The sequence below is a fragment of the Salmo salar genome, chromosome ssa26 (genome assembly GCF_905237065.1).
Source record: "Salmo salar chromosome ssa26, Ssal_v3.1, whole genome shotgun sequence".
Classification (NCBI taxonomy): Eukaryota; Metazoa; Chordata; class Actinopteri; order Salmoniformes; family Salmonidae; genus Salmo; species Salmo salar.
Window position 1 is genome coordinate 35,195,001 of NC_059467.1, and position 27,545 is coordinate 35,222,545.

Consider the following 27,545-nt stretch of genomic DNA (forward strand, 5'->3'; position numbering starts at 1 on the left):
GGGTTCAACTACTATTTGAAATATTTAAAATAATTTGAGCGTTTGAGTCTGCCTGGTGCAGAGTGCCAGGTGGGAAGGGTTTGCTCTTCACTATTGGTTCCATGGCAACAGGCCATGGAACCAAGCACATATAAAGTACTTGAAAGTATTTCAAATAGAATTTGAACCCAGGTCTGGTTCCATCCGCTCAGCATTGAGCTCTCTGCTGTTTCAGGTGACCCGACGACCAGACAGAGACAGAAAAGTTGGCAAACCAAATGCGCGGAAAGCCCTTTGGTTTGTCTTGAGAGTGCTAGGGCCAGCACAACCAACTGCTTACTTCACACAATTCTCCCTGATAAAGACCTCCTCCCTAAAGAAACCAAAACCAAACAGGAAACTAGAGTGCACAAAAACAATAAGTAGGCTGCATCCTGGAATATGTTGATTTAAGAAATACACAAATACTAAAGTTTCTCCCGGGACAATGTGGGTGTATGTATGTGTGTGTGTGTGTGTGTGTGTGTGTGTGTGTGTGTGTGTGTGTGTGTGTGTGTGTGTGTGTGTGTGTGTGTGTGTGTGTGTGTGTGTGTGTGTGTGTGTATGTGTGTGGGGGGGATTGGGACACATATTTTGCACCATAACAACAAATATGTCAAACCATAGCAAGTATGATTATTAACGCATCTCCGTAGTTGTATTATCTTCAGGGTTCCCCACTGATTAAATCGTCCAGCGACATAATGAACGTTCACAGATGTTTACTTTTGTCCCTCCTTCTGTTTGTTTTGTAAAAACTTTATTTATACAGCCTATTGTTCAAGTGGTGTGCTTGGTGTTCATGAAGGACGTGTGGCATCCGGTGTCTTGCTAGGGCCCAGTAAGAACTGTCTAGTGATGCTTAACAACGTCTGTCTAGCCTCCAAAACCAAGCCCAGCAGTATTACATGTAGATGTTCTCTATTGTCCGGTGGAGTGTGGAACTTCTCTATTTTATCAAGTTTATTATGTTTATTTGCACCCTGCTGACATTTTGGAGTGCATGTCAGATATATTGATATCAGATACAGACCAACAGAGCCTGACTCTAGGAAGTGCCTGTCAAAACCCAGTTTAAAGTCAGTTCCAGAGAACCACAGAGAACCTGACATGTTCAGTGTTTAATGGAAGTGTACAGGCCAGCATATAGTTCAACTTCAAACGTCTTTCCAAGCTGTTGAGGGCTGCTGCATTAAAACAAAGCTGTGAGCTAAGCAGTGTGACTCACGCTCCTCTCCTGCCTGGTCACTGTATTTAGGAGGGGAAAAAGTGACACACACACACACACACACACCTCCCTTCCTCTGACATCTGCTCAAGTCGTGGCGTTGGCCAACTCTCCAGTCTCCTCATTTGTTAGTAATACATTCCATTTCACCACTTTGGAATCTTCCACATTTCTTGAGACTTTTTCCACTGTCCTTGATCTGGGCCAAGGGGACCTCAGCTCCACCTGCACACATTCATACATTCCTAAATGCTTTCAATATGAAATAGGCCTTTTGAGGACATGAAAATGAAAAAGGTTAACTTCACAGAAGAGATTTGAGACAGTCTTTTTTAAATAACAATCTGAAGACTGGATTTTGAGACTATCAGAGAAACACCATAGAAATACAAACACATTCACACTGTGACTGTGAACAGTTATCAATCAACAATTACCCTCCTGTATCAGTCCATCCACCCCTCCTGTATCAGTCCATCCACCCCTCCTGTATCAGTCCATCCATCCCCTCCTGTATCAGTCCATCCATCCCCTCCTGTATCAGTCCATCCTTCCCCTCCTGTATCAGTCCATCCATCCCCTCCTGTATCAGTCCACCCATCCCCTCTTGTATCAGTCCACCCATCCCCTCCTGTATCAGTCCATCCACCCCTCCTGTATCAGTCCATCCATCCCCTCCTGTATCAGTCCATCCACCCCTCCTGTATCAGTCCATCCATTCCCTCCTGTATCAGTCCATCCATCCCCTCCTGTATCAGTCCATCCATCCCCTCCTGTATCAGTCCATCCATTCTCTCCTGTATCAGTCCATCCATTCTCTCCTGTATCAGTCCATCCATTCTCTCCTGTATCAGTCCATCCATTCTCTCCTGTATCAGTCCATCCATTCTCTCCTGTATCAGTCCATCCATTCCCTCCTGTATCAGTCCATCCATTCTCTCCTGTATCAGTCCATCCATTCTCTCCTGTATCAGTCCATCCATCCCCTCCTGTATCAGTCCATCCATTCTCTCCTGTATCAGTCCATCCATTCTCTCCTGTATCAGTCCATCCATCCCCTCCTGTATCAGTCCATCCATCCCCTCCTGTATCAGTCCACCCATCCCCTCCTGTATCAGTCCACCCATCCCCTCCTGTATCAGTCCATCCATTCTCTCCTGTATCAGTCCATCCATTCCCTCCTGTATCAGTCCATCCATTCTCTCCTGTATCAGTCCATCCATTCTCTCCTGTATCAGTCCATCCATTCTCTCCTGTATCAGTCCATCCATTCTCTCCTGTATCAGTCCATCCATTCCCTCCTGCATCAGTCCATCCATTCTCTCCTGTATCAGTCCATCTACACCCTCCTGTATCAGTCCATCCATCCCCTCCTGTATCAGTCCATCCATTCTCTCCTGTATCAGTCCATCCATTCTCTCCTGCATCAGTCCATCCATTCTCTCCTGTATCAGTCCATCCATTCTCTCCTGCATCAGTCCATCCATTCCCTCCTGTATCAGTCCATCCATTCTCTCCTGTATCAGTCCATCCATTCTCTCCTGTATCAGTCCATCCATTCTCTCCTGTATCAGTCCATCCATTCCTTCCTGTATCAGTCCATCCATTCTCTCCTGTATCAGCCCATCTATACCCTCCTGTATCAGTCCATCCATTCTCTCCTGTATCAGTCCATCCATTCTCTCCTGTATCAGCCCATCTATACCCTCCTGTATCAGTCCATCCATTCTCTCCTGTATCAGTCCATCCATTCTCTCCTGTATCAGTCCATCCATTCCCTCCTGTATCAGTCCATCCATCCCCTCCTGTATCAGTCCATCCATTCTCTTCTGTATCAGTCCATCCATTCTCTCCTGTATCAGTCCATCCATTCTCTCCTGTATCAGTCCATCCATTCTCTCCTGTATCAGTCCATCCATTCTCTCCTGTATCAGTCCATCCATTCTCTCCTGTATCAGTCCATCCATTCTCTTCTGTATCAGTCCATCCATTCTCTCCTGTATCAGTCCATCCAATGTCTCCTGTATCAGTCCATCCATTCTCTTCTGTATCAGTCCATCCATTCTCTCCTGTATCAGTCCATCCATTCCCTCCTGTATCAGTCCATCCAATCTCTCCTGTATCAGTCCATCCATTCTCTCCTGTATCCGTCCATCCATTCTCTCCTGCATCAGTCCATCCATTCTCTTCTGTATCAGTCCATCCATTCTCTCCTGTATCAGTCCATCCATTCCCTCCTGTATCAGTCCATCCATTCTCTCCTGTATCAGTCCATCCATTCTCTCCTGTATCAGTCCATCCATTCTCTCCTGTATCAGTCCATCCATTCTCTCCTGTATCAGTCCATCCATCCCCTCCTGTATCAGTCCATCCTCCCCTCCTGTATCAGTCCATCCATTCTCTCCTGTATCAGTCCATCCATCCCCTCCTGTATCAGTCCATCCATCCCCTCCTGCATCAGTCCATCCATTCCCTCCTGTATCAGTCCATCCATTCTCTCCTGTATCAGTCCATCAATCCCTCCTGTATCAGTCCATCCATTCTCTCCTGTATCCGTCCATCCATCCCCTCCTGTATCAGTCCATCCATTCTCTCCTGTATCAGTCCATCCATTCTCTCCTGTATCAGTCCATCCATTCTCTTCTGTATCAGCCCATCCATTCTCTCCTGTATCAGTCCATCCATTCTCTCCTGTATCAGTCCATCCATTCTCTCCTGTATCAGTCCATCCATTCCCTCCTGTATCAGTCCATCCATTCTCTCCTGTATCAGTCCATCCATTCTCTCCTGTATCAGTCCATCCATTCTCTTCTGTATCAGCCCATCCATTCTCTCCTGTATCAGTCCATCATCCCCTCCTGTATCAGTCCATCCATTCTCTCCTGTATCAGTCCATCCATCCCCTCCTGTATCAGTCCATCCATTCTCTCCTGTATCAGTCCATCCATCCCCTCCTGTATCAGTCCATCCATTCCCTCCTGTATCAGTCCATCCATTCCCTCCTGTATCAGTCCATCCATTCTCTCCTGTATCAGTCCATCCATTCTCTCCTGTATCAGTCCATCCATTCCCTCCTGTATCAGTCCATCAATACCCTCCTGTATCAGTCCATCCATTCTCTCCTGTATCAGTCCATCCATTCCCTTACCATCTGAAATCTCCAACTTCTCAAATTCAGGGGTTATGATGAAGAGTGACCCAGAACTGTGTGTGTGTGTGTGTGTGTGTGTGTGTGTGTGTGTGTGTGTGTGTGTGTGTGTGTGTGTGTGTGTGTGTGTGTGTGTGTGTGTGTGTGTGTGTGTGTGTGTGTGTGTGTGTGTGTGTGTGTGTGTGTGTGTGTGATAGGTACTGGAGCTTAGACGGACCGTCTCATAACCACACAGTCAGTAACCTATAGGAGGGACTGGGGCTTTAACCTATAGGAAGGACTGGGGCTTTAACCTATAGGAAGGACTGGGGCTTTAACCTATAGGAAGGACTGGGGCTTTAACCTATAGGAAGGACTGGGGCTTTAACCTATAGGAGGGACGGGGGCTTTAACCCAGAGGAAGGACTGGGGCTTTAACCTATAGGAGGGACTGGGGCTTTAACCTATAGGAGGGACGGGGGCTTTAACCCAGAGGAAGGACTGGGGCTTTAACCCAGAGGAGGGACTGGGGCTTTAACCTATAGGAAGGACTGGGGCTTTAACCTATAGGAGGGACTGGGGCTTTAACCCAGAGGAGGGACTGGGGCTTTAACCCAGAGGGGGGACTGGGGCTTTACCCTATAGGAAGGACTGGGGCTTTAACCTATAGGAGGGACTGGGGCTTTAACCCAGAGGAGGGACTGGGGCTTTAACCTATAGGAGGGACGGGGGCTTTAACCCAGAGGAAGGACTGGGGCTTTAACCTATAGGAGGGACTGGGGGTTTAACCCATAGGAGGGACTGGGGCTTAAACCTATAGGAGGGACTGGGGGTTTAACCCAGAGGAGGGACTGGGGCTTTAACCTATAGGAGGGACTGGGGCTTTAACCTATAGGAGGGACGGGGGCTTTAACCCAGAGGAGGGACTGGGGCTTTAACCTATAGGAAGGACTGGGGCTTAAACCTATAGGAGGGACGGGGGCTTTAACCCAGAGGAGGGACTGGGGCTTTAACCTATAGGAGGGACTGGGGCTTTAACCTATAGGAAGGACTGGGGCTTAAACCTATAGGAGGGACGGGGGCTTTAACCCAGAGGAGGGACGGGGGCTTTAACCCAGAGGAAGGACTGGGGCTTTAACCTATAGGAGGGACTGGGGCTTTAACCTATAGGAGGGACGGGGGCTTTAACCCAGAGGAAGGACTGGGGCTTTAACCCAGAGGAGGGACTGGGGCTTTAACCTATAGGAAGGACTGGGGCTTTAACCTATAGGAGGGACTGGGGCTTTAACCCAGAGGAGGGACGGGGGCTTTAACCCAGAGGAGGGACTGGGGCTTTACCCTATAGGAAGGACTGGGGCTTTAACCTATAGGAGGGACTGGGGCTTTAACCCAGAGGAGGGACTGGGGCTTTAACCTATAGGAGGGACGGGGGCTTTAACCCAGAGGAAGGACTGGGGCTTTACCCTATAGGAGGGACTGGGGGTTTAACCCATAGGAGGGACTGGGGCTTAAACCTATAGGAGGGACTGGGGGTTTAACCCAGAGGAGGGACTGGGGCTTTAACCTATAGGAGGGACTGGGGCTTTAACCTATAGGAGGGACGGGGGCTTTAACCCAGAGGAGGGACTGGGGCTTTAACCTATAGGAAGGACTGGGGCTTTAACCTATAGGAGGGACGGGGGCTTTAACCCAGAGGAGGGACTGGGGCTTTAACCTATAGGAGGGACTGGGGCTTTAACCTATAGGAGGGACTGGGGCTTTAACCTATAGGAGGGACGGGGGCTTTAACCCAGAGGAGGGACTGGGGCTTTAACCTATAGGAGGGACTGGGGCTTTAACCTATAGGAGGGACTGGGGCTTTAACCCAGAGGAGGGACTGGGGCTTTAACCCAGAGGAGGGACTGGGGCTTTAACCTATAGGAGGGACGGGGGCTTTAACCCAGAGGAGGGACTGGGGCTTTAACCTATAGGAGGGATGGGGGCTTTAACCCAGAGGAGGGACTGGGGCTTTAACCCAGAGGAGGGACTGGGGCTTTAACCTATAGGAGGGACTGGGGCTTTAACCTATAGGAGGGACTGGGGCTTTAACCTATAGGAGGGACGGGGGCTTTAACCCAGAGGAGGGACTGGGGCTTTAACCCAGAGGAGGGACTGGGGCTTTAACCTATAGGAGGGACTGGGGCTTTAACCTATAGGAGGGACGGGGCTTTAACCCAGAGGAGGGACTGGGGCTTTAACCCAGAGGAGGGACTGGGGCTTTAACCCAGAGGAGGGACTGGGGCTTTAACCCAGAGGAGGGACTGGGGCTTTAACCTAGAGGAGGGACTGGGGCTTTAACCTATAGGAGGGACTGGGGCTTTAACCCATAGGAGGGACTGGGGCTTTAACCCAGAGGAGGGACTGGGGCTTTAACCTATAGGAGGGACTGGGGCTTTAACCTATAGGAGGGACTGGGGCTTTAACCCAGAGGAGGGACTGGGGCTTTAACCCATAAGAGGGACTGGGGCTTTAACCCATAGGAGGGACTGGGGCTTTAACCCAGAGGAGGGACTGGGGCTTTAACCCAGAGGAGGGACTGGGGCTTTAACCCAGAGGAGGGACTGGGGCTTTAACCCAGAGGAGGGACTGGGGCTTTAACCCATAACAGATGCTGGATATGATCCATTTCCTCTGGTGATGGAGAGTTGAGGCCTGCATAACAACCAGGTCTGGTTTAGCAATACACCCCTGTCATCGCTCATGGATTGTGACTATAGTAAGCACAAGGTTGGGGACAATTCCATTTCAATTTAGTCTCATTACTTTTGTATTGTGGACAATTGGAATGAAGTAGGATTTTCCGTTTACTTCCTGAATTTAAATGGAATTGACCTGAACCCAGCTGTTTAGCATGTTTGCCTTGAAACCAGAAGGTTGTGAGATTGATAGTAAATGGCTCTTTACCCCTGTGTCTATGGGTTCTTTACGCCACAGACAGACGAACAGACAGACAGGCAGACAGGCACACACAGACAGACAGGCAGGCAGACACACAGACACACACACAAATTAGTAGGCAGACAGACAGACAGACAGACGTTTTTCAAAGACAACCTCTTCTATGGTCGGCCTGTTAGCATACTGCATCCACCTCTGTGAAGCCTCAAGGCCTTGAAAGCCCATAATTACACTAGCTCTGGCCGCTTTGATAATCACTAAGCAGTAGTGCCACACATATTTGCAGTCTCAGAGAGAGAAAGACCAAACCTGCTGACTTCAAGGGTAAGAGTTTGTCACCTTTCCAAGCGAGAAAATTGTTCATAGGTTTTAAACTTTAACATTTCAGAATCTACAGTTTAGTGTCTAAAGTTTAGTTGAGTGAATGAGCCCAAAGCTTTATACACACTGAAGACAAGCTGGAGACTATCTGAGAAAGATATTGAATGAAGGGTCTTAGTTATGTGATACTTTAGTCCAGACCAGTTTGTCAGTTTCTTTCATATCATGGAGCAGCAAGCTTTGGACCAACTCTGACCTGGAACACCTCCTGATTTTATTTCTATTTGACCTCCACTCCCACTTTTCAGAGGTCAACTTTGACCTCTTGAATTAAAACAATCACTTGAGAATTGACTAAATCTCTGTGAGCTGACTATCTGACTGACCGGTCAGCATTCTCCCATGGGCCAGTGCCGGTCTACAGACCGGAGGTTGAGAAACACTTTGTCTGGACAACTGACCGTCCAACTCAGTTCATTTTCCCAGATCGCTCTCCTTTGTGTCCGTTGAGAAATAGCTCAAGACAAGCCTTGCTGATGATGACACCACTATGTGACGGCATATGTCTTCTGAGTTTCAACCATAGAATGTGAGTTAGTAGAACAGACATTTCCATTCAAATTGACATTTGGAATGTTTGAATAATTGATGCATTGCACATGTATGAGGAGCTTTGTCCGGTTGATCAATTTCTCATTCTATGGTTTTCTCTTCACATTGGCCGACATTACATATGGCTGTTTAATTTACAGTAATGCTCCTGACATAAATGAACCTCTGGAAGTAGACTTGGGTTTTAGCTGTGCTTGATTGAGCTTTCCTGGAACAATGGAAACAATGGAACATTCCCAAAAGTGCAAACCCCGCTCATCTGGCATTCAAGGCTGGTTTTCGATCAAACTCTTAACGTTTTTGAAAGAAAACAAATAATATTTGAACCCAGGTTTGTCAAACAGACAGACCTTTTGATTCAGAGATTCAGAGACATGTCTCTCTGCTCGCTTACAAGGTTGTCGAATAATGCTCACCTTATTCCCTGATTTGGCCGCTCGTATCAACACCAGTCTATTCTTCTTCGTGAAGGCGCTCCTCAACTCGTGGCACTTATCGTAGTTTTCCAGGTCCACTTTCTCCAAGTAGGTCGCAACGTCCTGCACCAAAGAGGCAGAACGTTGTTTACGTTAAAGGGCAAATTGCACCTTTTAATTAACTGACGTTCTATTCCAGAAGAACGTGTGTGTGTGTGTGTGTGTGTGTGTGTGTGTGTGTGTGTGTGTGTGTGTGTGTGTGTGTGTGTGTGTGTGTGTGTGTGTGTGTGTGTGTGTGTGTGTGTGTGTGTGTGTGTGTGTTTAATGTTTATAAAGCTGCCAGGTGCAAATTGAAGGACTACTGAGTGTTTATGAAAATAGTTATTAAAAGTGAGAGAGACCAGTACATCATCTGACAGACATGCATTAAATGCATTGATACAGGATATCATCTGACAGACATGCATAAAATGCATTGATAGAGGACATCATCTGACAGACATGCAATAAAATGCATTGATACAGGATATCATCTGACAGACATGCATAAAATGCATTGATATAGGATATCATCTGACAGACATGCAATAAAATGCATTGATAGAGGATATCATCTGACAGACATGCATAAAATGCATTGATACAGGATATCATCTGACAGACATGCATAAAATGCATTGATAGAGGACATCATCTGACAGACATGCAATAAAATGCATTGATACAGGATATCATCTGACAGACATGCATAAAATGCATTGATATAGGATATCATCTGACAGACATGCAATAAAATGCATTGATAGAGGATATCATCTGACAGACATGCATAAAATGCATTGATATAGGATATCATCTGACAGACATGCATAAAATGCATTGATAGAGGATATCATCTGACAGACATGCAATAAAATGCATTAATACAGGATAACATTATGAATGTAGTAACATCACAACATTAATTTCAGTAAATGTAGCTTTCTGTTTAATATTATTGTTCTAAAGTGTCATTTTCACTGAGTTAGTAGTGTCCTGCAGAGTTGGGGTCAATTCTATTTCAATTCAGTCAAGTCAGGTCTAATTGCCTTTCAAGAATTTTGCTAGGACTGTCTGGAAGTGTTCTGAGTGAGGAGGGGAAAACGGAACATTTTCTGTTATTGGCAGTGAGGTTCGGAACTCTCCTTCTTATTGGTCTATTAACTCATTTACCACCTGGTGAAGTCACCAGGCAGGCCAAAACTCCATCCCACCTAAACAGGCTGACATTTCAGGCGGTCTTTTCAAACAGTCATTATCCTAATTTCACAGTATTATTCCAACCTCATAGTGTGGAAATATATCTTAAACACAGGAACATCTAGTTTTTGACTACACTGGGCCTTTAATAGTTTATTGAAATGTAGCGTACCTCATTCTCGTACACCACAAGCTCTGTCCTCTCCACCTGGATGTAGCGGTCCTTATAGCTGGCCAGGAACCTGCCTGAGGCCTTTTTCACCCAACCGGCCTTCCATGTGGACCTGGTGGGGTCCTCGTTGGGCCTGGTGGGGTCCTCTTTCACTTCCTGGGAGGACAACAGCGGAAGGAAATCAGAGTCGCACACACAGCAAACTTATACTCGGGGCTATGTCTCAATAGTCTTTCCTCCTCCCCTTCATCATCACTTACAGGTGAGTGAGAGGGCAAAGTGTGTTTCCATTATGTAGGCTATGGATATAGTATTTCCTGTATGGTATGGTTCTGGTATGGTCTGTTCATAATATTGTTGTTTAGGAAAGGAGACACAGAGGGAGAGCTAGTCATAAGGTTTGGAACGTGGCCTAATTAAACCTAAAATGTGTCTAGTAAGTTTTAGAGCATGTTTCTCTTCATACTCTTGCTACATGTCTTGTGCTGTGTCTGGCTCAATACGAAGTGACTTTGTATGCGTATTGTAAACGCCTGAAACCTGACTTCTCAATAGGCTCCGCTGTGGCACTGCAGAGAGCTGTGAAACTCAGTAAGCCCAAGGGCCCTGCAAGCTGTAGGGGAACTGACACTATAGTGGTTAACGATGACACTTTAGGCTTGTGGAGCTAAGTTAACACCGACAACTCTTATTTAGTAACAGTTCATTTCATTTTTACAGTCCCGCTACCTCTTCCTCCACTGCTGCTCTGTTTCTCACCTCAGAAAAACACTTATTTCTAGGCAGTTCGCTCTTTTCTCTCTCTGCTCTCAGGTGTCTTTTCTTAGTATCACATTTCAGTGTAGTATCAGTTTCCTACTCTGTACACTGAGGTCAAGTAAGGAGGTCATCTTTTGTCTTTCTGTCTACATTGAGTGGGGCATGTGCATTACATCAAATGACATTACTCCATTTAGGTAAAGATACACTTAAATGTAAAAAACAGCACCATAAAAATCAACATGCAGGAAGTATGTATAAAGTATTGTAAAAGTAGAACTGATTCCAAGCGGCTGAAAGAAAAACATCCCCATGATAAAATATGATTTATTTACATCTCAAAACATTTGAAGTTAGGAAATGAAATACAAAAGTGAAATGATCAAATCAGAAGGGGTTCTTTGAGTTGTGTTATTTTGAAAAGACTTCCCAGGGTCCGGTTTCCCAAAAGCATCTTAAGGCTAAGTTCATGGTTAGAACCTTCGTAGGAGAATCATTAAATCTTCCAGCTGATCCCAAAACCATCGTTATTAATGTTGCACTTGAAAAAAACGCTCGCAATCTAATACCTGCCTCAGAACAGCTAAGATGCTTTTCTGCCCTCCCGCGTCACTTTATACACAGAAGATCCCTGCTAAACATAGAATCACAGGGTTTATCCTCCTCTCTATGACGCTGATGACTTCAGAACAAAGTTGCCCATGTATAAATATGTGGTTTTCGATGATGGGTTTATAGGATAGCTAGCAACTTGTAAAAAATGACCCATTCGTATAAGTCAGTAGTATTTTAATAGTATGTAAAAATGATGTTTATGACTGTTGCCGTTTTAGTTTATTCATTGATAATTATTAGGTGGAGGTCGCTAGCTACAGTATAGCCTAGCTTTTAGCTAGCTGGCTAGCTGCTCTGTAAGATAGCTTGACTTGCTAGAAAATTATGGAAACAAGTTGAGGAAAAAGTAACTAAACTAAACATGTTTTATTATCAACTGAAACAATATGTTTCTCCTGTCTTAAATGAAAAGGTCATATTTTGCAATCTCCCAAAATAAATGTGATCTCTGCCGAGAGACAAGGCTCTCCTCCATCTTGTCTTGCATTGGTTGTGAAACCCTATGCTCTCCGTCCAGTAGCAGAACGAGCTTGCATGAAAATGACGTACGGCGCAATGAAATACGTCACAATGTAAATGGGGCATCGGTATCGACAAATGCCTCAACGACGCACTTAGCAAACGTTCTCTCTGATTGGTGTTTTGGGAAACGTATGTTACATCTTCAGCCATTGTAGGAAATATGCATTGTTAAAACACTTGTAAGCCTAAGTTCCATCACTATCGGGAAACCGGACAGATCTGAAGCAGAATGCCAGGGTTCTGTTCATAAGGGCACACAACAAAAATGTTGTAAAATGTTTTGCAACAGAAAACAAAAGAAGAGCCAGGTATTCCATCCCTGTTTCATTCCATTTTCGTCCATTTCGTGCTTAATGAACACCGCCCTGTTGTTAAATGGAGCTGTTCATAAGTGGAGATACCAGTCCAGACCAGTGTATTGAGACCTGAGAAAGCTGACTATAGTTCCAGAGGATTACTGTAGAGTAGCTGCAGCACAATGTCTTTCTATCACAATGCCTTTCTATGCTACTCAGTTACTACAAAACATAGTATGAAACTTCCAGCACTGAAAAAGAGTGGATTGCGTTTGTAATATTAACCAATGAAGAAACAACAATGTAAAACAAAAGCTCACAGCACTATCTACCTCAAACTCCTTTAGGAGACACTGTGCAGCAAATTGACTGGTCCTCTTTTATTACAGAATAAAACACAAACAACTGCAGGTGCCTGTCTAAAATTCCCAGGCACTCCGAATCTATTGGAGGAAATTCCACAGGATGTCTTTTTAAAGGGTCATCGAGCTGTTTTTCCACTTTCACTGCGACAGCACTGGGAAGAGTGGCTCCGCTTTGCACACAGAGGAAAGGTACAGCTGTGAGGAGAGGAAAGGCCTAGAGAGAGAGGGGGAGTGACACAGAGAGGTTAAAGGAGTTAGAAAGAGATGAAGGGAGAAGGTTAGAGGTGATAGAGGAATGAAAGAGGAAGAGAGAGAGAAAGAGGGAGGGAAATACAGAGATGTCTAGAGAGAGGGAGAGAGAGAGAAAGAGAGAAGGAAAGAGAGAGAAAAAGAGAGAGATAAAAGGCAGTCATTCGTCTTCCACAATGCACTGTACAGAAAACAGAGACATGAGAGAGAGGGGGACATGGCATGCATCGCTGTCTCTAAGTGAAAGAGGAAAGCACTGATTGGCCTTTGTCTCTCTGACACACACACACACACACTGAAGGCCAGGCCAGGGGAAAGTGGAACACATCACAGTGTACTGTACAATGCCTGACAGTACAGCTCACCCCTGCCAATAATGCTGGGTGTGGTGCTGGATACATCTACACTCTTAGAAAAAGGGTTCCAAAATTGTTCTTCGGCTGTCCTCATAGGAGAAGCCTTTTTGGTTCCAGGTAGAACCCTTTTTTGTTCCAGGTAGAACTATTTGGGGTTTCATGTAGAACCCTCTCTGTAAAGGGTTGTATATGGCACTCAAAGGGGTTCTTCCTGGAACCAAAAAGGGTTCCTCAAAGGGTTTTCCTATGGGGACAGCCGAAGAACCATTTTAGGTTCTAGATAGCATCTTTTTTTCCTAAGAATGTACATTACAGAAGAGATGTTTTACACTACAGCACAGTTGGCTTGACTCTGTGTCTTCCATTATGCAGCTTAACATCGGCTAGCATAGTTAGCTAAAGTGAGCGAATGCTGTTAGGTGCAACAGTTTAATGGACTCACGTCATACAACAGCTCCAAACAGCTCCAAACATGGATGTGCTTTTAGCTTTACCACATATTAACTCCCACAGGAAGAGATGCTTGGTTAATCAGTGGACATCCCAAAATGACATCTGATAATGATTGTCGTATGTTAGCATGTAAGTGTGTAACATTATGAAGTTGAAGTTTACACAGGTTTGTGCCTCTCTGAGGATGTTTGAAATAAGACAAGCAAATACACATTTAATATAAAACTGTATTGGGCCAAGCTTTGTTATTGTGTCATAAATGGATGTCTTTCTTCCAAATTCGCATTTCACATGAGAAAACCTAACCCAAAAACCAAGCCCAAGCCAAACCCAAAAGCTCCCTTTTCTTATGCCTTTGCAATATCTGATTCACTTTACAACTCTCTCAATAACCATCCCAAATGGGCCGAGGCCGAGCCCTGATTTCAAGGCCTTAAAGAAGGCACACCTTGGCCGACATGTGTTCCTTATAAAGTCTTAAACAGGGAGGAGAAGGCTCCATCTGGGATGAATTGAGTTCCATGCTGACCTGCCCTGCTTGAACTCACCACACGTCCTAATCAACATCATCTGAGTTAACAAGGTCTCCCTGTCCACTGGTTGACTTAGCTAGCTATTAGGGGAAGGGTGAGAGAGGAGAGAAGACACCTTAGTTTCCTTTGAGAGAGTGGGGAATAGGGGAAGGGTGAGAGAGGAGAGAAGACACCTTAGTTTCCTTTGAGAGAGTGGGGAAGAGGGGAAGGGTGAGAGAAAACACCTTAGTTTCTTTAAAGTGGGGAGGGGAAGTGAAAGGAGAGAAGACACCTTAGTTTCCTTTGAGAGAGTGGGGAAGAGGGGAAGGGTGAGAGAGGAGAGAAGACACCTTAGTTTCCTTTGAGAGAGTGAAGAGGGGAAGTAGAGAGAAAAACACCTTAGTTTCCTTTGAGAAGTGGGGAAATAAAAAAAATTAGTTTCCTTTGAGAGAGTGGGGAAGAGGGGAAGTGGGAGAGAGGAGAGAAGACACCTTAGTTTCCTTTGAGAGAGTGGGGAAGAGGGGAAGTGGGAGAGAGGAGAGAAGACACCTTAGTTTCCTTTGAGAGAGTGGGGAAGAGGGGAAGTGGGAGAGAGGAGAGAAGACACCTTAGTTTCCTTTGAGAGAGTGGGGAAGAGGGGAAGTGGGAGAGGTGTACTTTAACTATTTGCACATCATTACAACACTGTATATAGACATAATAAGACATTTGACATTGTATTTATTCATTTGGTACTTTTGTGAGTGTAATGTTTAATGTTCATTTTATTTGTATTGTTTATTTCACTTTTGTTTATCTATTTCACTTGCTTTGGCAATGAAAAACATATGTTTCCAGTGTCAATAAAAACCCTTAAATTGAATTGAGAGAGCTGGGGAGAGGTGAGAGAGGGAGGGAGAGGTGAGAGAGCGGGGTAGAGGTGAGAGAGGGGGGAGAGGTGAGAGAGCGGGGAGAGGTGAGAGAGGGAGGGAGAGGTGAGAGAGCGGGGTAGAGGTGAGAGAGGGGGGAGAGGTGAGAGAGCGGGGAGAGGTGAGAGAGGGAGGGAGAGGTGAGAGAGGGGGGAGAGGTGAGAGAGGGGGGAGAGGTGAGAGAGGGGGGAGAGGTGAGAGAGGGAGGGAGAGGTGAGAGAGTGGGGAGAGGTGAGAGAGGGGGGAGAGGTGAGAGAGGGGGGAGAGGTGAGAGAGGGGGAGAGGTGAGAGAGGGGTGGAATAGGAGAGATGTAGAGCTGTGGGGAGCTGAGAGGTGAGAGAGTGGGGAGAGGTGAGAGAGGGGGGAGAGGTGAGAGAGGGGGGAGAGGTGAGAGAGGGAGGGAGAGGGGAGAGAGTGGGGAGAGGTGAGAGAGGGGGAGAGGTGAGAGAGCGGGGAGAGGTGAGAGAGGGAGGGAGAGGTGAGGTGAGGTGAGAGAGGGGGAGAGGTGAGAGAGTGGGGAGAGGTGAGAGAGGTGAGAGAGGGGGGAGAGGTGAGAGAGCGGGGAGAGGTGAGAGAGGGAGGGAGAGGTGAGAGAGTGGGGAGAGGTGAGAGAGGGGGGAGAGGTGAGAGAGGGGGAGAGGTGAGAGAGGGAGGGAGAGGTGAGGTGAGAGAGGGGGGAGAGGTAAGAGAGTGGGGAGAGGTGAGAGAGGGGGGAGAGGTGAGAGAGCGGGGAGAGGTGAGAGAGGGAGGGAGAGGTGAGAGAGTGGGGAGAGGTGAGAGAGCGGGGAGAGGTGAGAGAGGGAGGGAGAGGTGAGGTGAGAGAGGGGGAGAGGTGAGAGAGTGGGGAGAGGTGAGAGAGGGGGGAGAGGTGAGAGAGGGGGAGAGGTGAGAGAGGGGGGAGAGGTGAGAGAGTGGGGAGAGGTGAGAGAGCGGGGAGAGGTGAGAGAGGGGGAGAGGTGAGAGAGTGGGGAGAGGTGAGAGAGTGGGGAGAGGTGAGAGAGTGGGGAGAGGTGAGAGAGGGGGAGAGGTGAGAGAGGGGGGAGAGGTGAGAGAGCGGGGTAGAGGTGAGAGAGTGGGGAGAGGTGAGAGAGGGGGAGAGGTGAGAGAGGGGGGAGAGGTGAGAGAGTGGGGAGAGGTGAGAGAGCGGGGAGAGGTGAGAGAGGGGGAGAGGTGAGAGAGGGGGGAGAGGTGAGAGAGCGGGGAGAGGTGAGAGAGGGGGAGAGGTGAGAGAGCGGGAGAGGTGAGAGAGGGGGGAGAGGTGAGAGAGCGGGGAGAGGTGAGAGAGGGGGAGAGGTGAGAGAGTGGGGAGAGGTGAGAGAGGGGGAGAGGTGAGAGAGGGGGGAGAGGTGAGAGAGCGGGAGAGGTGAGAGAGCGGGGAGAGGTGAGAGAGGGGAGAGGTGAGAGAGGGGGAGAGGTGAGAGAGCGGGGAGAGGTGAGAGAGGGGGAGAGGTGAGAGAGCGGGGAGAGGTGAGAGAGGGGGGAGAGGTGAGAGAGGGGGAGAGGTGAGAGAGGGAGAGAGAGGTGAGAGAGCGGGGAGAGGTGAGAGAGGGGAGAGAGGTGAGAGGGGGTGGAATAGGAGAGATGTAGAGCTCTCAAAAACACTAACAAACAAGAGGAAGTCCAAAAGAAATACCCTCTTGCACACACACACACACACACGCACGCACGCACACACACACACACACACACACACACGCACACACACACACACACACACACACACACACACACACACACACACACACACACACACACACACACACACACACACACGCACACACGCACACACGCACACACACACGCACACACACATACCAACAACACCATCAGAGTTTCAGAGGCTACTCAGTTACACACACTGACACACACACAACCATTGTGCAGCACAAGTCCAAATGCCGGGAAACGACGGTCAGAAATGGACTATTGTGCAGCACAGGGCTGAGCGGTGGTCAAAGAGGGTTAATTGTTTCCTCACATAATGTGCAAGTCTGTTTCCTCAGAATCCAATGTGGTCCGGCAGGCTGACACACCATGGCCATGCTTCCAGGCCATTCAGCAACAGCAGAACGTGACTGACAATTACTGAAGAAGGGTAAAGTGAGGGGTTGAGAAAAACAGATGGAGAAAGAGTCAGAGATAGAAAGATAGCCTGAAGCGAGAGGATGAGGGGAGAGGGGAGAGGGGAGGGGTCAGTGACAGAGTGCTAAAACAGATGGCTGTGTATAACAGGCAGCTAGACAGGCAGTGGCCTTCACTGAGCCGCCAGACACTGTCCAGTCACACCGGTGTATATAAACCCGGCCCACGAGGTATGGCCTGTCAACCTATTGCTCACACTCACTGTGACTCAGAGGACTTGAATGAAGTTGCCCATAAACACTGATCTGAGGACAGTGTTGAGTTTTTAACCCTAATGATTAAGGTGAAATGTGTTGGTAGGGTAAGCTGATCCTAGATCTGCTATAGGAAACGTCTACCAAGAGAGACTGCACAGACACACAGCTGAACCCTTTCCGCCAGTCCTACCTAATAGGGTCTTTCATTTACCAATTAAGATCACATTAGTATAGCTACATATAGGGAATTCAGTGTGGTTAGTCCAGCTGTTCATATAGTTATACTAATGTGAAAACATTGTGATAGCTGACTTGATTGCCTCTCGGGGCTAGTTTCCAGGCCTAGTCCAGGACTAACAGGTCAGTTTCCATTAAACTGGCCCTTGGTCTTTACAATAAACCATTGTAAACAAACCATGTATATCTTGAACATATGGTTAACACTATAAGTCATTCTTATGGACTCTTAGTCTTGGAATTCATAGTCCATCTGAATATGAGAGTGGTTCCATTTCTCCCAGCCTCATCCCTGTTTACCAAACCAAGTGGCAGGGTCAGGCTGGTCAAATTACAGGTTGTACCTTTAACACTTCTGGGGGTGTTGCGTTAATATTTCATGTTTATGAACGTGCCCTGATTTGTTATGGGACTGCCAGGCACCCCTGTAGTATAAACCTTGACTGCATGGTGGTCCTTATCTCACCCCTGCACTCTGGTTAATTATGTAATACTACACTAATACTACACTAACACTACACTAATACTAAACGAACACTACACTAACACTACACTAATACTACACTAATACTACACTAACACTACACTAATACTACACTAACACTAAACTAACACTACACTAACACTACACTAATACTACACTAACACTACACCAATACTACACTAACACTACACTAACACTACACTAACACCACACTAATACTACACTAATACTACACTAACACTACACTAACACTACACTAATACTACACCAATACTACACTAACACTGCACTAATACTACACTAATACTACACTAACACTACACTAATACTACACGAACACTACACTAACACTACACTAATACTACACTAATACTACACTAACACTACACTAATACTACACTAACACTAAACTAACACTACACTAACACTACACTAATACTACACTAATACTACACTAACACTACACTAACACTACACTAATACTACACGAACACTACACTAACACTACACTAATACTACACTAACACTACACTAATACTACACTAACACTAACACTACACTAATACTACACTAACACTACACCAATACTACACTAACACTACACTAATACAACACTAACACTACACTAATACTACAATAATACTACACTAATACTACACTAACACTACACTAACACTACACTAACACTACACTACACTAATCCTACACGAATACTACACTAATACTACACTAATACTACACTAATACTACACTAACACTAAACTAACACTACACTAACACTACACTAATACTACACTAACACTACACCAATACTACACTAATACTACACTAACACTACACTAACACTACACTAATACTACACCAATACTACACTAGCACTGCACTAATACTACACTAATACTACACTAACACTACACTAACACCACACTAATACTACACTAACCATACACTAACACTACACTAACACTACACTAATACTACACTAACACTACACTAATACTACACTAACACTACACAAATACTACAGTAACACTACACTAATACTACACTAACACTACACTAATACTACACTAACACTACACTAATACTACACTAACACCACACTAATACTACACTAACCATACACTAACACTACACTAATACTACACTAACACTACACTAATACTACACTAACACTACAATAATAATACACTAACACTACACTAACACTACACTAATACTACACTAATACTACACTAACACTACACCAATACTACACTAACACTACACTAATACTACACTAACACTACACTAATACTACAATAATACTACACTAATACTACACTAACACTACACTACACTAATCCTACACGAATACTACACTAATACTACAATAACACTACACTAACACTACACTAACACTACACTAACACCACACTAACACTGCACTAATACTACACTAATACTACACTAACACAACACTACACTAACACTACACTAATACTACACTAATACTACACCAACACTACACTGATACTACACTAATACTACACTAACACTACACTAATACTACACTAACACCACACTAACATTACACTAATACTACACTAACACTACACAAATACTACACTAACACTACACTAATACTACACTAACACTACACTAATACTACACTAACACCACACTAATACTACACTAACACCACACTAACATTACACTAATACTACACTAACACTACACCAATACTACACTAACACTACACTAATACTACACTAACACTACACTAATACTACGCTAACACTACACTAACACTAACACTACACTAACACTACACTGATACTACACTAATACTACACTAACACCACACTAACATTATACTAATACTACACTAACACTACACCAACACTACACTGATACTACACTAACACTACACTAATACTACACTAATACTACACTAACACTACACTAATACTACACGAATACTACACGAACACTACACTAAGACTACACTAACACTACACTAACACTACACAAACACTACACTAATACTACACTAACACTACACTAATACTACACGAACACTACACTAACACTACACTAAGACTACACTAACACTACACTAATACTACACAAACACTACACTAACACTACACTAAGACTACACTAAGACTACACTAACGCTACACTAACACTACACTAATACTACACTAACACTACACTAATACTACACTACTGTAATAGGATAGTGAGGCTAAGGGCTAAACCTCTGTGTGCAAGGGGTCTTCTGAGGTCACTAAGAACATTTACTTTTAAACTCAATTGTTCCACGTCAATTGTGATACAGTTGTTTAAATCAATGTTTATGTAGCTGAGAGAAGTTCCTAGAAGTACCATACTGGCTGGGTATACTACTTTTTTACCATGAATTTACATTCCATAGTACTTCATCTCCCATGATTCTGCATGTAGACTGAGAGAATCTGATAGGACTGACTGGGATGCAAGAGATAACAGCAGCATTAGTTCCATTTTTGGGGTTTTGTCACTGGTTATTTGGACATATCAGGATTGGGTGAAGGCGGTACTTAAACTGCTTCGTCTTGAGTGCTTCGTGCCTGTGCCCACATGGGGGGGGGGGGGACTTCGTTTCTGCCAGAACTCTCAATTTGTATGAACACAGAAGTTAACCATGCAGCTGACTTCTGGGTTAACAGAGATTATAGGCTACTCTGACAAGAGTTTCACTGCATCGCATGCGCACGCGCGTGTGTGTGTCTGTATGCGTTTGCACCAACGTGTGTATATGTGTGTGTATGTGTTTGCACCAGCGTGTGTATATGTGTGTGTGTGTGTGTGTGTGTGTGTGTGTGTGTGTGTGTATGTGTTTGCACCAGCGTGTGTATATGTGTGTGTGTGTGTGTGTGTGTGTGTGTGTGTGTGTGTGTGTGTGTGTGTGTGTGTGTGTGTGTGTGTGTGTGTGTGTGTGTGTGTGTGTGTGTGTGTGTGTGTTTGCACCAGCATGTGTATATGTGCGTGTGCAAAAAGTTGCAAAGTAGACCATTTTTATTGATTTACTGTTTTACTGCTCTGTTCAACTTCCTCATTCTAGTAGCAGCTTCCGGAAACTCGCCTCAATGTCATCTACGGCTTGCAACTTTGAGCTGCTATGTGAGTTGTTGCACATACTGTAGGCCTATTTATCCCATAAAGACAGCTTTAAAACACACAGCTCAATGCTTGTCAGTTCAGGACTACTCTTTTTAACTTCACTACATTCTTTCATGTGTAAAACAAAAGAAGGGAAAAAAGGCATCCAGAGGAAGGTTTAAAAGCAGTACATGTGCATCTTCTTCTGGTCTAACTAGCCTATTTAGAATTTCTCTTGAATTGAAGGACACTCATTCAGGATAGGACGAGAGCCTGACATATTAGGTGACTCAGTAGTTCTTTCAGTCTGACCCAAGCTGCATTGCATCCCCAGACAACACTACGGTGTAGGCCTACTGACCATGGTTGTAGGTATGGTGACTTTGTTCACATTCAATAACTGATTTGAGATCAGCTCTCCATAACACATAGGCCTACCCCAACATATTCATTAAGAGCTTGACCCAAGAGCTGACACTGGATCAGTTACTGTACCGGAGTGCTAGGCTACAGTTTTATCTAAACAGTAGGCTATAATGTAGGGTCAGGGTTGGGTTACATGTTATCGGTTTGAAAATAACTTTAACTGTAATCAGATACTTTACCAGTAAAACTATTGTAATCTGATTACAGATACTTTGAAAAACTAGATCATTACATCTTGGATTAAATTCAGAAAGGATGTTTGTTTTCTCAATGACATTCAAATCAGCATTGAAAAAAGGCGCAAGTTTAAATTTGTTCCACCTGAGCAAGTCTGACCATAAGTTCAGAGACCTCTATGATGACACACCAAATGTGTTTGATGGATCATTTGTGTCTTCTTCCAATGCCTCTTAAGGGGAAAGTAATCAAAAAGTAACAGAAAGTAATCAGATTATGTTACTGAATTTGGTTAATCCAAAAATGATGTAACTGATTATAATTTTGGACAGGTAACTAGTACTGTTTTTTTAATATTTTTTTTTATTAAACATTTATTTAACTAGGCAAGTCAGTTAAGAACAAATTCTTATTTACAATGATGACCTACACCCGCCATACCCGGATGATACTGGACCAATTGTGCACCACCCTACTGTAACCGATTACATTTAGAAAGTAACCTCCCCAACCCTGTAGGCTACAATGTATCCAAATAGCTACAATGTAGGCTACAATGTAGTTATTACAATGTAAAAATACAGTTATTATCCCCTCCTCCTCCTCCCCTAATATCTCCATGGCTACGGGGCAGCACCCAGCAACGGAGGGGCGATAGAGACCACTGTAAATGCCGAGTAGCAGCAGTGGGCTACCGTTGAAAGCAACAGGTTGTCAGGTGCGTGGCTTTAACAGCTGCTGGCACCTGAGTTTGAACGGTGAGAAGTACGATGAGTTGTTGGAGCCTATTGACGCATTGCATATCAGTTTGATGAAACGCACATTATTATTTTCTTCGCCGATACTTCAACAGGCTATTTGTAGTGTGTAGTGTCCATCCAATAAACTGCGGATTGGTTTATATCTAGGCTACATTGCTCTTGTTACTCTTTTTTTTCTGACCTTGAATGATGATGAGTTTTAGACTACTTTCCTACTCCTCCGGGAGTGTTTTGATTGACCTATGTCGCCACTGAGAATCTTTACTAAGGTTAAACTTTCATTAGACTGGTAGCCTTTATTTCATTTAAAACCAACCATAGCCGACCGAGATTCCACCAATGCCGCCCATCAGAACAATGCAATAGACTGAATACTCACGTCTTCCATGATAAAAACGAATATCCGTTATACTATATGTGGAGGAATAACACTCGACGGCGGCCGTTATCCTTGACAAAAAGTCAGTATTTCACTTATTTTAGACAGCAACCAACTATTATCCAACATGACGCGAATATGAGAAAGAAAATAAGGAACTGTAAAAGTTTGGACGCGGAACGGTCTTGTCTCTTTCTTTCCTCTTTCGACGCTTTCGACTCAGCTACGAAACAAGTTTGAAGAAAAGGTTTGGTTTCCGGTAAGTCCCTGAATGCCTCAGCGCGTCGATAGACAGGGTATGTCAATCGAACTGAATCCCTTAGTCGCAGTGAAGGCCGTAACAAATTGATGTAGGCTAGACATTTTCTCAAGTGTTCACGCAGTGCAAATGTGAGTGAGCACCTTTAAACTTCGCACTGTCTCTGTCACCAACACAGTAACCTATTGTATAACTGTGAGAAGTAAGCTTGTCCTTTGGCACAATGAATGACGCCATAAAACCATCGTCCTGAACTCATGATAAAAACACAGCACTGCAAGACCAATAAAACAGATTGTATAAAGCATTCCTATACAGGCGGAATAAAACACATGGAATTGTTTCCTTTTTGTCACCCTCATTTGTGTTTTTTTTTATGAATAACTTACTACACCCACTATCCCACTGTGTTTGTCCTTAATGAAAACAATTGCATACTAATATATATATATATTATATATATATAATGTAAAAATGTAAACAACAATGTTATTAACATGGAACTACAATATCTAACATCTATTTTGTCAACATTTCTGAATAGGCCTAGCCTACACTGAATCAGATGTGGTCATCACTCTGTAATACAATAACAGGTTGTATGTAATAAAATGACAAGTTGTTTGACGAATTACTTGACATTATGTCCTTTAACGTTCCCCGTCACTCTAATGTTTTCATTCAACCTAGATTTAGCCCCTGGAGCTGTACCACTGTGGGTTGGATAAACATTTTGATTAATTATAAACTCTAAACTTGTCTCTTCTTACTTCCTGATAGGTGTGGTGGCTGTTATTGGTTAGAGGGGATGTATTGTCTGTCACAACACTGAGCTATAAAAAACTGAGCTCCCCTGGGCGGGGCTGCAGTTTACCCTAAATGAACAGTTCTCTTGCATAATTCATTTCTCAATGCTTATAGCTTAAAGTAAATACATGAATTTCATGTGATGAAGCTGTGTGTGTGTCATACATATTGTGTGTGTGTATGTGTGTGGGGGGTATGTGCACCCATGCATATGTGGTGCACACAAAATGTATGGTCACATTTGTGTTTATGTATTTTCTTTGTATTGGGGAAGAATGCTTTTACTGAAATGTCAGTCCTCCAAGGTTTCGCCATTTCGATGCGTTTATACACCTGTTGGCCAGTAGGGGCAGTGAGACATTTTCGCTTCACACTGGGACTTTTTATTTTATTTTTTGTATTTTTTATTTCACCTTCATTTAACCAGGTAGGCTAGTTAAGAACAAGTTCTCATTTACAACTGCGACCTGGCCAAGATAAAGCAAAGCAGTTCGACACATACAACAACACAGAGTTACACATGGAATAAACAAACATACAGTCAATAATACAGTAGAAAAAAAGTCTACATACATTGTGTGCAAATGAGGTAAGATAAGGGAGGTAAGACAATAAATAGGCCATGGTGGCGAAGTAATTACAATATTGCAATTAAACACTTGAGTGATAGATGTGCAGTAGATGAATGTGCAAGTAGAGATACTGGGGTGCAAAGGAGCAAGATAAATAAATAAATACAGTATGGGGATGAGGTAGTTGGATGGGCTATTTACAGATGGGCTATGTACAGGTGCAGTGATCTGTGAGCTGCTCTGACTTCTGGTGCTTTAAGTTAGTGAGGGAGATATGAGTCTCCAGCTTCAGTGATTTTTGCAGTTCGTTCCAGTCATTGGCAGCAGAGAACTGGAAGGAAAGGCAGCCAAAGGAGAAATTGGCTTAGGGGGTGACCAGTGAAATATACCTGCTGGAGCACGTGCTACGGGTGGGTGCTGCTATGGTGACCAGTGAGCTGAGATAAGGCGGGGCTTTACCTAGCAAAGACTTGTAGATGACCTGGAGCCAGTGGGTTTGGCGACGAGTACGAAGCGAGGGCCAACCAACGAGAGCGCACAGGTCACAGTGGTGGGCCGTATATGGGGCTTTGGTGACAAAATGGATGGCACTGTGATAGACTGCATCCAATTTGTTGAGTAGAGTGTTGGAGGCTATTTTGTAAATGACATCGCCGAAGTCGAGAAACGGTAGGATGGTCAGTTTTACGAGGGTATGTTTGGCAGCATGTGTGAAAGATGCTTTGTTGCGAAATAGGAAGCCGATTCTAGATTTAATTTTGGACTGGAGATGCTTAATGTGAGTCTGGAAGGAGAGTTTACAGTCTAACCAGACACCTAGGTATTTATAGTTGTCCACATATTCTAAGTCAGAACCGTCCAGAGTAGTGCTGGACGGGTGGGCAGGTGCGGACAGCGATCGGTTGAAGAGCATGCATTTAGTTTTACTTGCATTTAAGAGCAGTTGGAGGCCGCGGAAGGAGAGTTGTATGGCATTGAAGCTCGTCTGGAGGTTAGTTAACACAGTGTCCAAAGAAGGGCCAGAAGTATACAGAATGGTGTCGTCTGCGTAGAGGTGGATCAGACAATCACCAGCAGCAAGAGCAACATCATTGATGTATACAGAGAAGAGAGTCGGCCCGAGAATTGAACCCTGTGGCACTCCCATAGAGACTGCCAGACTATATGTGATCCCGCACCTGTGTGTTCTCGTAATTGAGAGAACCTTTGAAAGAGATGCCATGTTCTCCTGTTTCATCATTTATCCTGTGTTACAGGTCAGTAAAGTGCAAAAATACACAGAATGCCACAATATAGTTTTGTAACTTGCCTGTTGAAGACAGAAAATTCATGTCGAGTGTAAAATGAAATGATGGCGGTGCATTCCTGTGATCTAGAAAAAAACGAATTGTTAACTCCTGAACATTTTTATTTTTGAAAAAGACACTCCTGACAATATCCTAAGGGTTTAGAGAATTGAATGTTGTAACTGTGATGTTTAAGAACCGCTCCGACTCGTTATTAGCTAGCTCTGGTTAGCTTTTGGCTAGTTCCGGTTAGCTGTTTGCTAGCTCCGGTCAGTTGATTGCTAGCTTCGGTTAGCGCTATGCTAGCTTATTCAGTCATTTTCCAATAATTAGCATTAATGTCATTTGCAATAGTCTTGTCTTTTTATTAACCCTTCTTACACTGGGTGAATGTATTTTGAGAATGAGTTTAAAGTAACTTCTAATGAGATTTACCAGTCTTTAAAGGCTTTCATGTTTTACTCTCCAATGGGGCTTTAGTGGGCAACAGTCAACTACATAATTATAACCTAAACAGGTGAATTAAAGTTAAGAGTAAATGTGTTGGAGGTATAAATGTAAAGAATTTTAGGATGTGAATTGGATTGTAATTTAATATTTTTTAATGTGTTAATTAATTGATGAATTTTTGATGTTTATGAAATAATATGTCAGGGATTTATGAGACAAATTATTAAATACACTTTAATCAAAAAACAAAAAAAACATTGAAACACAATGAAAAGACAGAAAAAGACGATTTGCACTTGAGAGAATATTGAATAAAATAATTGAGAGAAGCTTTGAAAGAGAAGCCACACTCTCCTGTTTCATCATTTAGGAACTATTATCTGCTGCACCAGTCCCAAAACTGGGACCTGTAACACATATGTGTTTCTGTGTGTGTGTGTGTGTGTGTGTGTGTGTGTGTGTGTGTGTGTGTGTGTGTGTGTGTGTGTGTGTGTGTGTGTGTGTGTGTGTACATGCATGCATGTGTGTGTGTGTGTACGTGCTGTTACAGTTACATGCAGTGAGGCAGATTAGAAACTAAACTACACTGACATTTAATTGAACATCACCTTATTTAGAGGAAGAGGAAGTGGTGAATGATGCATAAGGCATGCTATCTCATTAGTGGTCCAATGTTTGCTCAATAAAGTCTGAGCACCCAAGAAGAAGACCTTGTTGGTCACATGGCCTATTTCTACTTCTAATGAAAGTATCCTTGAGCAGGGTCTCTCTCTTTCCCTTTTTTCTTCCACTTTTCTCCCACGTTGAAGCTTCTTCCACTCTTCAACTCATGCACAGGACTTTGTCAGGACAGGTTACACATCCACCTCTACTATCTTACCAACAACCACAACCAATATCCATCATTAAAAGTAGTTTCTTCGCACATGCACAATATTTAGTGGTCACAGTGAGAGTCATAATCAAAACAAGTAGAAACACTTGTTTAGTGAAGGCTGCATGAAGAGTGAAATGTGTAACCAAAAAGGACATCTTTATCTATTTACATTTTAGTCATTTAGCAGACGCTCTTATCCAGAGCAACTTACAGTATTAGTGAGTGCATACATTTTATTTTTTTCATACTGGTCCCCCGT

The 27,545-nt window shown here is 44.2% G+C and overlaps 1 protein-coding gene across 1 annotated transcript in view; it reads right to left on the reverse strand.

Moving 5' to 3' along the window:
* LOC106562731 (cell surface glycoprotein 1) overlaps window positions 1-23,470 on the reverse strand; it is a 33,544-nt gene extending 10,074 nt beyond the window's left edge. Inside the window, exons 1-3 of the mRNA XM_045708986.1 lie at window positions 23,036-23,470; window positions 10,071-10,226; window positions 8,660-8,782 (exon numbers count right to left, since the gene is read on the reverse strand). Of these exons, the coding sequence (XP_045564942.1) occupies window positions 8,660-8,782; window positions 10,071-10,226; window positions 23,036-23,044 (288 nt within the window). The 5' untranslated portion in view covers window positions 23,045-23,470. The remainder of the gene's footprint in view (window positions 1-8,659; window positions 8,783-10,070; window positions 10,227-23,035) is intronic.
* Window positions 23,471-27,545: the final 4,075 nt, after the last annotated feature.